At 39.4% G+C, this 12,556-nt stretch overlaps 1 protein-coding gene across 1 annotated transcript; it reads right to left on the bottom strand.

Annotated features, from left to right (window-relative positions):
• Window positions 1–1,668: 1,668 nt before the first annotated feature.
• Window positions 1,669–12,556, bottom strand: trarg1a (trafficking regulator of GLUT4 (SLC2A4) 1a). The gene is made up of 3 exons (XM_026328603.2): window positions 12,149–12,556; window positions 2,324–2,450; window positions 1,669–1,763 (listed from the first exon to the last, which is right to left on the bottom strand). Exons 1-3 carry the CDS (start codon window positions 12,554–12,556, stop codon window positions 1,753–1,755), a joined length of 546 nt encoding a protein of 181 aa, XP_026184388.1. The 3' UTR covers window positions 1,669–1,752.

The raw sequence follows: 12,556 nt of genomic DNA, 5'->3' as shown, positions 1-12,556 counted from the left end.
TACATGTTTGAAAAAAGATATTTATGTACAACTATGAATTGGAATTAAATCGATAAAAAGCCATTTTACACAAAACATTGCACTGTGTTAGTTCTTGCAGCTTTACGTTGATGATGTTCAGTTAAAAACTTGGTAGAATCAAATTTAGCTGCATAAATATTCTCCCTCATCATTAGCTGGTGTTTTTTTTGTTTCACTTATGAGCCCTTTAGCAAATGACCATTGGAAATCAAGAAATTACATTTTTAAAATCAACTTAAAGGGATTAAGGCATTAATGCCCAGTGAAAAGCTGCGGTTTGAAATGATGCTACATGGTCGTACAGTGATGTTACCTGTGCTTGTAGTATAAGCCTGTAATGTGTCAATACAACAGTCTATACACAGGGGACATGAAACAGCAACTTCTCTCTGATAGTGACGTTACAATCCGAGTCCTTAAATGCTATTTTTTGTAACTGAGTTGAGCTCATAGGCCTGTTCATTTACAAAATAAATAAATAAAAAAGTGGGAGTGCCTGTTTGGCGCACAGCATGCGTACATATTGCATATATATATATTCTCTCTTATAAATACATTTCATACCAATACAACGAGCAGAAAATAACATTCAGTGAAACAGTAGTATTTAACAGTCAGTGCATAACAATGTAATGGAAAAGTTATGGTGTTGAAAGGCAGTAAAGTTTGAAATGTAAAATGGAGTTTAGGTGACAAAGATGACAGATCAGAGATGAAACGAAAGGGCAGTGGCCACTAAGTCAGGTTTTGTGGTAAAGAATTGGAAGTTGTGTAAGGAAAAGAAGGAACTTGAAGAGGATGAGAGGTTTGACATGCGTTTCAGCCTCTGCCAAAGCGAGGCACTCAGAGGGCTCAATCACAGTCCTCACACTTTCTACAGTGGGTGGACTCACATTATGTACACAAATCACTCCAAAGCAATCCTGTTAACCTGTCTGAAAACTAATAACAGTCAAAATGAAGGCAGAATTTTAGTTATCTACATTTAGGCATGCAGTTGGTCTCATTTTTTTTTTTTTTAGCTCAAATTATTATAAATAATCAAAATTTAAAAAAAAATGTTTTCCCTGTCCCCTTTCACAAACCCTTGAAATTCCACTGATGTTCTAAGTGCCACTGTGACATTCTTAACAAACCCAGCACCACTTGGCATACAAACATTTTTAGAAAATGTACATATATATATTCATATATCCATATTTCAAATATGTGTAGCTTTATATGCTTTGAATGCAAGAGGTTCAGTAAGGAATATATGAGGATTACTGTATATGCAGCTGTCCAAATTTTAAAGCCCAAACCCAGAATCCGTTTCATGAAGGAGCCCCTTCCCAGACACAGGAAAAGTCTATTGTTCATTCTCTCCTCATATTGTAGAGCATCCTCTTCGTTTTGAAAGGTCCTCTTGATCACACACAAATCTGCACATCCTCTGTTTTAACCTGAAGAATTTTGCAACAGTTTATTTTTGTCAAGCAAATGTTACTGGATTCTAATGCATGCATCTCAAAATTATTTTTTTTTTGTTTACTTGCTGCAGTACCTATTCTCTTAATTTCTTACATATATCTTTTGCTTTCTGAATGTGGTCATGATTTAATTACAATATGGTATAAAGTTAGGAATTATATTTCTTTTTTTGTTTGTTTTTTGTTTTGGAATGGGCTTTGTTTTCTTGTTGGATCAGTGGTTTGGCTTTCACTGTAAATTTTTTCACTCAGGTACGTCATGTCAGTGGGTTACTGTGAAAAAGAGAAAAGAAGAGAGGAGGTGTTGTTAGGGAAAGTCATGACAGAAAAAAATTAAATTGCCCATCAAATTCACATTTTGACTTGTGTAGCTCTAGTGGGCATCCGAGTATCTGTCCTTGCTGCATAGTCAGCTCACAACCTGCAGTGCTAAATCAATCTGCATGTACACACACACACACACACACACACAAGGTTTCGAAATGTGCTGAGCTTGGATCTTAGAAAACCACACATCACATGCTTGCATGGTAGTGTCGTATATCACGCCGTCATTGTAATGCAGCAGATATTCTTTTCTGTTGTTGTTTAACTTGCTGTTGAAGCCCTGTGTATTTATCTGTGTGTGTTGCACCTGCTTATATATCTTACATTATTTTCAAGTAATGTCCCTTTGGATAAAATTGAACACAAATCTGAATTAAATATGCACTAAACCTTAAAACGTTTGTGGTGAATTCACATATTGAGCAGGCACTTTTTATCTCTCATCATTGTATTTCGAAATTTGTCCTCCTTGTCTTTATTTATTTTATTTTATTTTATTTTTTTACCTGAAACTGTGACATAGACTATGATGATGAGCACACCCAGGACGATGGAGACGATACTGAGCAGGCGAGCCAGTCGACCCAGCCTCCTGGCCCCATCCATATCCCCTGCTTGGAGACTGTTTCTGGACTGGAGACACACAAAAGCACAGGTTATTACCAAGGGGAGCACATGAATATTATGTTAACCTTCATGGTCTTGCTGTAATTTTTGTCGTTTTAAGGAAATCAAATTTAGCTGCAGGCTGAAATACAAGTCAAATTACAATAAAAGTGTAAAACTTTTAACTTGATCACTTTGGTCAAATGCCTACAAAGCTAAAAGGATATCAGGATAAACTAAATATTTAGGACCAAAGATTTATCTTTGTAAGAAAAGAATGAAAAATGAATAGATGCTATAATAAATGTTAGAGTCAGGTCATCCCACAATACCACCATATTCCTCAGATGAGTCTGACAGTGTTGTTTGAATTTCACATATTCACAGTGACTTAAAAAACAGGATTACAGTTTGGGTCCCCAAACATAACACAGGCCCTCTATAACCCTCACCCTGTGCTTTACAGCAGGCTGACTCTCCAGAGAGCTACATTTAAAATATTTATCAAGTGATTTTCCATTAATCGACAGCCATGTTGTCCAGCTCAGTAGCACTCGTCTGCTGGAGGCTGTAGAGTCCTGTAAGATAAAATTCCAACAATAATGTATTCCCAGATCTGAAGAGTGAAACTGTCTATTCCAGACTGGCAGACTGGGATTGATGGAAGCAGGTGACATGCAGAGCAGCTGGATGAAGCAGGTGAGCACTGTGAAGGGGTTGTATATCAACTTAATGCACTATGTATAGGCCTTTACATTATGCATGCTGCAGGTATGGAGACAGGATGGTTTATGTGTGTGTGTGAAGCATAAAAGATGCATTCATATTCAAGTCTTACACAAGGTATTATTCTTTGTAGAGTAGTATACATGTGGGGGTCCCTGGTCATTCCTTGAAATAAGCGGACTACATGAATCAGAAGAAAAGCTAGGATACTTATTGAATCAGCCTGTTAAATCTAACTATGTAGATGCAAATGAGAAGATGCATTAGAAAAGGCTCAGGAGAACAATTATACAGTTTACCCATATGTGCAGGAGCTGCTTTATCCAAGTTGATCTACATCTATGATGCAGTTTTATCGCGTTCAAGATGATGTTGGAAAAAAGCTGATTATCAAAAGTGTTTGCAGCTAACATTTACTTTATATCATGGATCTACTGAATATTTTATTATTAATAGATTAATCTTTTAGTATTATAAATGTCAGAAAACAAAAAAAAAATGCATGTTAGTGCAAAGGACAACATTAATGTGAATCCTTGTATCTATCTCGAAGCAGACAACATATTGTAAGCATGCAGATCATCAGAAAGTGTGTAGATAGCTAACTGAGTGCTGCATGGACCAACGTCTGCCCCCACCTGAACACAGGTAGAACAGTACTGGAGAGCTGGAGAAACAGTGGCTGCATTAATGCATTCCAATCCCCGCTGTCTCACAGTAGCTGTGTGACTCCATGCATCCATCATGCAGAGTGAAAACTCTGCAGGCTGCTGGCAGCGTGATGGTGTTGATTAGGTTTGAATGGAACTCATTAAGCCACTTGGATTATGTACACAGGAATGTATCTGGCTGAGTTTCTTTAGGGAGATAATGCGGAATACCAGAAGAAGACAAAGTCACAATCCTATTTCCTATTTTTGTCCCTCAAAACAGAGCTACAATGGGTAGTGGATGAAATATTCTGCTCTAGTGGTTTTTCTTGCGTGGGCTTTGGGTTGGGTTTGACTACGTTTTGGGTTCATGCTCTAATAAAGCGATACTCCTCAGGGAAAATATGATTAGAAATGTGTCATTGAAACTGTCAGTGTTTTCATACTGTTAAACCTTCCATGGACTGAGGGTGTGGTTTTGTGCATGTGACGGCAACATCCTGTACTTTTTCAGCCTGATGAAAACTTTAGGAGCTGTCTGTGGTGCTGAATGTGTCTTTTTAAACCAGAGGGTACAGACTCTGCAATACAGCAGGAAATGGGCCTCGCTCTCCTCTCATCTATATTAAATTACACAGCTATAGTTTTCTAGGGCATGTTTTCCCATTAAGATAGAGTGGTATTAGGAACCTTATCCTGACAAATTAAATTACATACACACATACAACCTATTCAGCAATACAAAGACATAATTGTCTAATGATTTGCCTCATTCATTTACTCTCAATAAATGCAGATTTAATTTTACAAAAAAGATATCAAAGATGAAACAGAGAGGGGTAGAATTAAAAAGTTCTTTTAATAAAAACACATTTCCAGTCTAGATTTCATTTTAGAAGGGCAATATTTTTTGTAATATAATACAATATTTTTATGGCATTTTCTACTTTTATTATTACTTTTTAATTACTTTTTGCAAACTTTTTAAAACTGATTTTCCATTGTGAGTTCTGCATTGCCCAAAATAGAAGAGACTCCGTCGGATCACATCACAACTGTATGAAAAATCCAAAGCATTGTACGTTAAATCACAATATGTTGTGTGTGTCGCCTTGCCTCACTACTCGCTCACTCAACAATGAGGATACAGATCAGGGACAGCCCTAGTATAGGATAATGTTACACCACTGAGGGAAAGACAAGGAGAGAGAGCCCTCCCCCCCTGTAGTCACTGATCTCCTACTAGTTGCCTCATCCTCTTGCTCCCATGTGCCTCTCTGCCTCCAGCCTGTCTCTGATGTGGTTTGTGCAAGTAGGGTGGGACAGTCACCCGGGGGTTCTACTCTGAAAAAGGTGCTGCTGGCTAGAAAACTACTTTTAAAAAAACTGATATCTCACTCTGCTTTTAATGTTTCTGAAAATGGTATAATTTCAAATTATGTGTAAACGTTCTCTTTCCCACTGGAGTTTTAAAGCGTGTAACATGCAGCCTTATTCAGTTTTCTTATAGGAATATTAATAATTAGGCAAATACATCTTAACTGTGGAAGACTGACAATTCCTTTGAATTGAAGATGATTTAATGTGTCTATCTGTAATACAACAGATTTTTTTTTTTCTTCTCCCAGTCACACACAAGGACACACTTCAGCATCTCACCTCCAGGCCTGCAATGTGAATCTACACTACACACACAGTCCCATTCAGCTTGTATTGATCTGGATTAACATCACAGAAAAAAGCTGCACACATCAGCACCTTAAATCAATTTTAAGCCTCTTTCAGAAAACGTTGCACATTTAGCTTTAGATAAGAAAAATGTCATATATCATCATAAAAAATAAGAAATAAAAGCAAACTTCAGTTCCAGCATTCTTGTTTAAAACACCCACCCTTTCTTATATTATCCCCAGTAGCTGCAAAACATGTTGTGTGTATTTGTGTTTGTGTGGTTAGCGGGAGGCACCCTTGGCTTGGCTGATGAATGACAAATATTGATTCAACAGTAAGAGTATGCCTGCTCATATTTATTTTCTGAATGGGAAATTCTACCCTCAGAGTGTCTTGTCCAGCATTCATCGTGCTGCCAGCATACACACCAGCTACACACACAGTACTCTCTCTAGTCCATGCGTTCAGCAGAGGAAGGTGGAAGCTAGTAACTCAGTAAGTGCTCCCTTTCTTGCTTGTCATTAATAATGTAGAGCCAGCAGCAGCCCGGTGACGAGGGACAGAGTGTAGCCAGGAGCTGATGTGTAGTTATGTCCATTTTCAGAAATAAAATGTTTTATTAGCATTTACATTACTTTATTAGAAATCATATCCTATAATACCAGCCTAATTATCTGCTTACTGTGCATTTTTTGTTTTTGGTTCTCTTAAAATCAGATTCCTGATTTTAGGAAGGTATTTTTTAAAGTTAGGAACCAAAATTTAAAAATGATGGTTGAGGGTAATTTAGAAATTGTGGTAATTTTTAAGCTCTAAGAGTGAGAGCACACGACTGATAGTCTGGTAGTGTAAACCACTGTGGTATTGTTGGGTGTAAGGCACATCACAGCCTCTAGGGGCCGCAAACAGGGCTTTTAGACTCAGTCTTGTAACAACAGAATCTCCATTAAAATTGCAAACCACTCAGTGTGGTCAAAGGATCAAATCTGTCAGACCCACGATGGCAGAGCTCTCAGTCTTGGTGCTATAAAACCCATTCTAGCCTCTGCTGCTGCTCATAAATTTTGACTGTATTTATATCTTGGTTAGTTGATGAACTGGAAGCACAGTTCAAAAAGGCCATAAAAGGCCATAATGGTACATGTCTTATTCCTTTTACCACATCACTAATAAGTGAACCACTGTCAGACGTGTGTATTTAGATAATATAAGCCGGGGCCCAGCTTCCCATTGTATGATTTAAAATGATGTCCACACAATGAGAACCCAGTTCTAACATTAGGTGGATCTATAGGTGATCTATAGGTTAAAGCTACTACAGTGTAATATAAAACCAAATTTAGACAAATATAAATAAGATAGCCCTTCCTGTACACATATCTAACATATATACAGCTTGAACTTCCCTTCAGGGATTAATCAAGTATATACAGTATATAGATAATGACACCCCTCTCTATACCAAAATCATGCATGTTAATTTTCCATATTTAATCCACTGTGGAATGATACCAACAGTTACACACTGCAAATAATAAACAGTTCTATTTTCCTTTCCAGTATGAACAGCGTCTGATTTTCTCTCTATAGGCTTCATATAATTGGCAACAGCCATGTGAAGTGCTCTGCCACTGTCCGTAGTATTAAATCTTTAATAAGATGTCATTTACCTATGTACACACATACACACTCACATATACAATCATCCATCCAGTGCAGCGTTGCCAGTCCATATTTCACAGGCAAATCTGTTGAGCGTGCAATAATGCTCCTGCAGTTCAAGCCTTCCCATTACTGGGATAGGCTGGTCTGGGCAGTAAAAACCTATTACCCTTGCCTCTCCAATCCCCATAATTGACTGCACATCTTCAGTGTTTGCCAGCCACAAGCCTTCCCCACTAGAGCATCTGTCAGAGATCTGTGGCGGCAGCCAGCTGGAAGTTGTCTTTTAGATGGTCCTGCTGCTGGAAGTGGTGGTGGATGATGATGGATGTAACTTCTGCTGGTCCCATTGTTAGTAATGCACCATATGCCAGTACAGAAACATGCTGATTTTTTTACAAGGCTAAATGAGGCTTTAACAGATTTTCCTTAATTATAGGTGATTTTGTTAGCTTGCAGGATTAAAACTTGGAAACCTGTCTCGTTGTTTGATGTTTCATGTCTGCACAGACAGTCTTTACTTGTGCTGCCTTTCCCGCTGTGCTGTCACAGATGGGTTGGCTACACTTTATGTGTATGCTGGGCTTCTGAAATATAGTCTAGTGCTTACCTGCCTCTCTTGTTAAGGCTGGCTCCTCAGTAGGGTAAGTGGTCTATGTAACTGATGGATAGAAAATAACTTTCAGCTGGTTGGCTTTATAAACGAATTCTGACAGAAATATCCACCTGAGATAAATTCTCCCCTGTATTCCTCAGCTAACCCTGTCTGTCTGCTGCTTGAGGCTGAGCAAATAACTACAACTATAGTTATGGTCTAGAGCAGGTTTTAAATGAACACTTAATATATACATACATACAAGTATATACAACTGTGAGGTCTCATATCAAACTACTGTTTATGTTGGAAAAAGCGAACCATGTTCTTCTTTTTTTTTCTCTTTTTCTATTTACAATTTCCTTGTGTCTGGGCTGTTTCCTCTGACCTTCACTCATTAATACAGTTTTATCAGCAGTTGAGTACTTTCTTTTTTTTTTCTGTTTCAACTTTCCAGAAGTATCCATTTCATGGGCGAGGAGAATATTAGCACTTAGTAGTGATCTTGCACTCTAGAGCTGTATCGTGTGGTGTCAACCGCATTACTCTTGATTCATTTGTTCGTAGCGAATGTTGTAAACCTCTGTTTTCCTGCTGTGACTCAGTTGCACTTATCTGACATCACTGTGGTATCTGATTCAATTCCTTCCTAATCCAGTGATAGGAACTACTTTATGGCCATTTGCTGCCTCCCTCACACCCATCTGCCCTTGTAGTGAATGATGTTTTGATCTTCTTTGTGAGGCCCATATCCCTTTTCCACACCCCGAGGAAAAGAAGAGTATGTTGATCGCTGCCACAGAGCTGGGTAACTGCTGCAATCTGCCCTCTGCAGAGAAACTAAATTGACTTCTCTCGCCTTCTATTGAGTTAGTGGGCAGCTCCAGTTTCTCCCTCCACTTTTACTTCTGCCCTCTGTCAGAGCCTCTCTTTCTCTTTCTCTCTCTCTCTCTCTCTCTCTCACACACACACACACACACACACGTACACACATTTTGTGCCATTAGCAAGCAGCCGACTTGTGAATGTCAGTGGGTTCGTGATGATGGCTTGGGGATGTACAGACTGTCTCATGGATACTGCCTCATATTCCCTTTGGTGTGTAGTGCCCACAGGAGTGATATTACAGAACTAATGGGTTTACTGCATTTCTTTTGCCTTGTTTCTCTCTAGATCTTTTGTGTGTTGGCTGCCGTTCGGTATCATAAGTAAAGTGCACTCAAAAACACAAATGACTGTGCCAGTAGCAACCAAACTGCCATCAGCCAACAGGAGTTAAAATCCTCACACAATGGAGTTACTACTGAAAGGCTCCTGTTAAAGTACTGCTGGATATTTAACGTAAAGGTGTGTCAAAAGCTTTATTTGTCTGTACTTCTCAATTACAGTAGCTTTCTGTGTCTGACGTTTCCTGGCTATGAATATTGTGGCACAGACTGAGGCTGCACTGTAATACACTGTGCTCAGCTTCATTATGGTTAATTATTCGCTATTTTTTCAGATAGAAAAAAGTACTTTTTCGCTTAAATATGCACATCACACTCTTTCTCTTACTTGCAATTATTTGCAGGAAGAGAATGTTTGGAAACAAAAATATTATCTTCATATCTCATGACGACAGCATCCAAGATTTAAGACACTCCCCACAGATGTAACACTGCTGCTCTGCACTGCTGCTGAGTTGGTTCTAATATTGTGTCTCATCTTTGTTTTTGTAGTGTGTTTTCTGCTTAAATGTTTAAGTGAAACTCAATTCATTTTCTAAATTAATTATAAATTTAAAAAATGTAAAAAAGGTTACTTATGGATATCATTTGCCATTTTTTAAAATTTAAAACATTTATTCCAAACAAAATAAAATAGCAGGTGGCTTGAATAAACCTTTGCTGCATCATGTTTCTCTCATTTCACTCCTGTAGTGCGTAGGCCTTAAACACAGTCGTCAGTGTAATTCATTCATTAAAACCAAATACATGTTGAATGCAAGTGTTGAAACTGGAACAGCACCCAAACAGAATAACCCAGTGCTGTTCCACGAAATGTCTTACTATATTTCATTTCCTTCACCTTTCTTCAAACTAAAAACTCCAAAATCAACTCAAGAATAAAGAAAAGGCGATGCAGTGTTTCATTAAACAAACGTTGCATTATACCAAAATTGTGTTTTTAAATTGTTACACACTTATTTGTTGCCTACTATAACTCAGACCTGGAATAAAGCACAGTCCCACTGAAGGAATCTGTAGTTAAAGTAGTTCAGTTATTTGCAGTACCTCATTAGTGACAGAAGAAAAGGTTGTGTGTGATGCAGGAGACGATTTCACCCAGTTTCAGTACGTCACTGGACTAGGAAACAGCAGTGTGGATGTCCTGCTGCACATTATGTGACAGTGTGTCTGTGTAACAATCCCCTAAAATTTCTTTTAGAACACATCCTGTATGTGTGTTAAGTAACCTAACCCATACAAGTATACAAGTATAATACGTAATGACAACCTCCTGGTGACTGGGCCTGAGGTTATGTCTGTAACTACCTAAATGGACCCATCAAAGAATTTTAGATTCTTTTATTTTCTCTAACTCTGGGTCTCTGATGACAGAGGATTTTTAAGCTCAGAGGGCAGAAGATGAGGATACGACGACATAATGAAGTACAGTGATAACTAATGGGAAGAGTAAATCATGTCAGGTATCACATGCCTTCTCCAGATTTCAGGATATTTTATTCTATCAACTTGCACCAGTTGCAGTTTAAAGGCAAAACGTGAAGCTTAAAGTATGAACATGTTGTTTATTCATGTGTTGTCAGCTGTGCTGAAATACCACTGGCAGATGGCAGCATATGTTTTTATTAATAGTAGGCACTACATGTTCATACGTATTCATTTTGTTTTTACATAGTTTATAAAGATTTAACACAAATTTACTTATCAGGTCACACTTGACCCCCCTTCATACAATGTTTGCAGTTTTACTCATCAAACCCAAACGTAAGCCCAGCTATATCTCGCTTAGCGACTGCATCAATAGGGGCTTTTCAACACTGCAGAGGGTGACAATGACCAAGTGTCAGCTTTCAGTGTTAAAGACCCCCAGAGCAACAGCAGATCCTTAACATGGATCCTGTAGGCTCAGTTATCCATCCATCCATTTATTCTCTATACCCTCTTATTCCTATTTAGGGTCACAGGGATCTGCTGGAGCCTATGCAGCACGGTACACCCTGGACAGGTCACCAGTCCATCACAGTCAGTTACACACGCAGCAGTATAAATACGGATCATGTGGACAGTGCACAAGGTCTATAGGTGGTTTGGAAAGAACTTTGTAGACCGACTGAATATTTAGTCCCCAGAAAAACATGTGTTGAATAGAGAGTACTTAATAGTCGCAGCACATCAAACATCAGTGTCTGAGCTGAATCTTGAATCACTTTGGGAAACTTTCAGTGAGAGGATTAATCAGGTGTCAGTGCCTGGAAACCAGAAGAACCAGCAGCTGATTGGCAGCAGACCTGAGATCAGGTAAAGCCTCAGTACTGATGGTGCAGAGTCATTTAGGTGCCAGCAAACCCTGAAAGCCAGGGCAGACACTAAAAAGGCGAGGCGCCTTCCTTTAGAGTCAAAGAAAGAAATTTATTCATTGACTGTTATTGATAACTGATTAATCACTGATTGTGACTTACTGAATAACAACACCAAATATTTGTCAGTTCTGGCTTCTGAGTTGTGTGGATTTGCTGCTTTTCTCTGCCATATATTCCTGTAAATCTAAAACCTTTGAGGTGTGGACTGCTGACCAGGAAAAATAAGTCATTTTAAGATGACACCCTGGGCTTTATTGACTCATGTTGAGCGATTTAGCTTTTTTAAAATGTATTTGACAGAGAAATTAGTTTTTATTTTCAAAAATGTCATATTGTCCCTCCCAGGCACTTTGTTGACTGTCCCCTCAGAGAATATTGTTCTTAGCTAAGTGCAATATCCACAATCTCTGAAACATCTTTGAAATATCACTGACTTTTTTAAAATAGCCATACACTGTATTGACAATAAAACCAGAACAGATTGTGGCCGAAGCTATGGAGTCATTCTGAGGAGCATGTTGACATGTAATTTATTCAAACCTGACCTTTTTTATTTTAATATCAAACCCACTGTCACATTGTGACCTAATACTACATGAATATCCCTGTTTACTAAGAAATTACCTTCATTCTGGTTTCTACATTTACTGTGGGCTTTAGATACAGGGCTGTGATCCACAGCATCCACAGGACCCAGCACTGAGATGATGCTGGTCACAGATCATCAGCATGTGGTCTCTCCATCACATATTCCCTGATCCATCTGCTCCAGATCTGCTTTTGCTCCAGATTGCTTTCTAGTTATACACGGACAGCTCAGTAAAGTGATACTCACCATGATGGAGTACACCAGTGCCACAATGCTGACGGGCCACACGGGGCAGAAGCAGGACATGATGACCAGGATGAGGTAATCCCTGGGCTTCGGGGTCTCCTGGACCGCAGCGTTCCCGGTGGAGGAGCGGCTCAGGCTGGCCTTGGACGGGGAGAGGGGGGCGGCGGCGGCCAGCTGCCCCACGGAGCCCGACCTCACGGCGACGCTGTGGCCGTTCTGGTCGGCCTCCAGGCCCTTGTCGCTGTCCATGTTGACCGTGAAAGAGGTGGACACCTTCATCCCATTTCCTCCAGGCTCGGTGGTCACCGCCAGCAGTTTCTCCGTCTCCTGTGAGTCCGCGGGCTGAGCGCCTCCTCCACCCTCACCCAGGCTGGACTTCTGGAATTCGGTGTCCGTGTTGATGGCCAT

The sequence above is a fragment of the Mastacembelus armatus genome, chromosome 13 (genome assembly GCF_900324485.2).
Source record: "Mastacembelus armatus chromosome 13, fMasArm1.2, whole genome shotgun sequence".
Lineage (NCBI taxonomy): Eukaryota > Metazoa > Chordata > Actinopteri > Synbranchiformes > Mastacembelidae > Mastacembelus > Mastacembelus armatus.
This window is presented reverse-complemented; position numbering and strand designations above follow the sequence as displayed.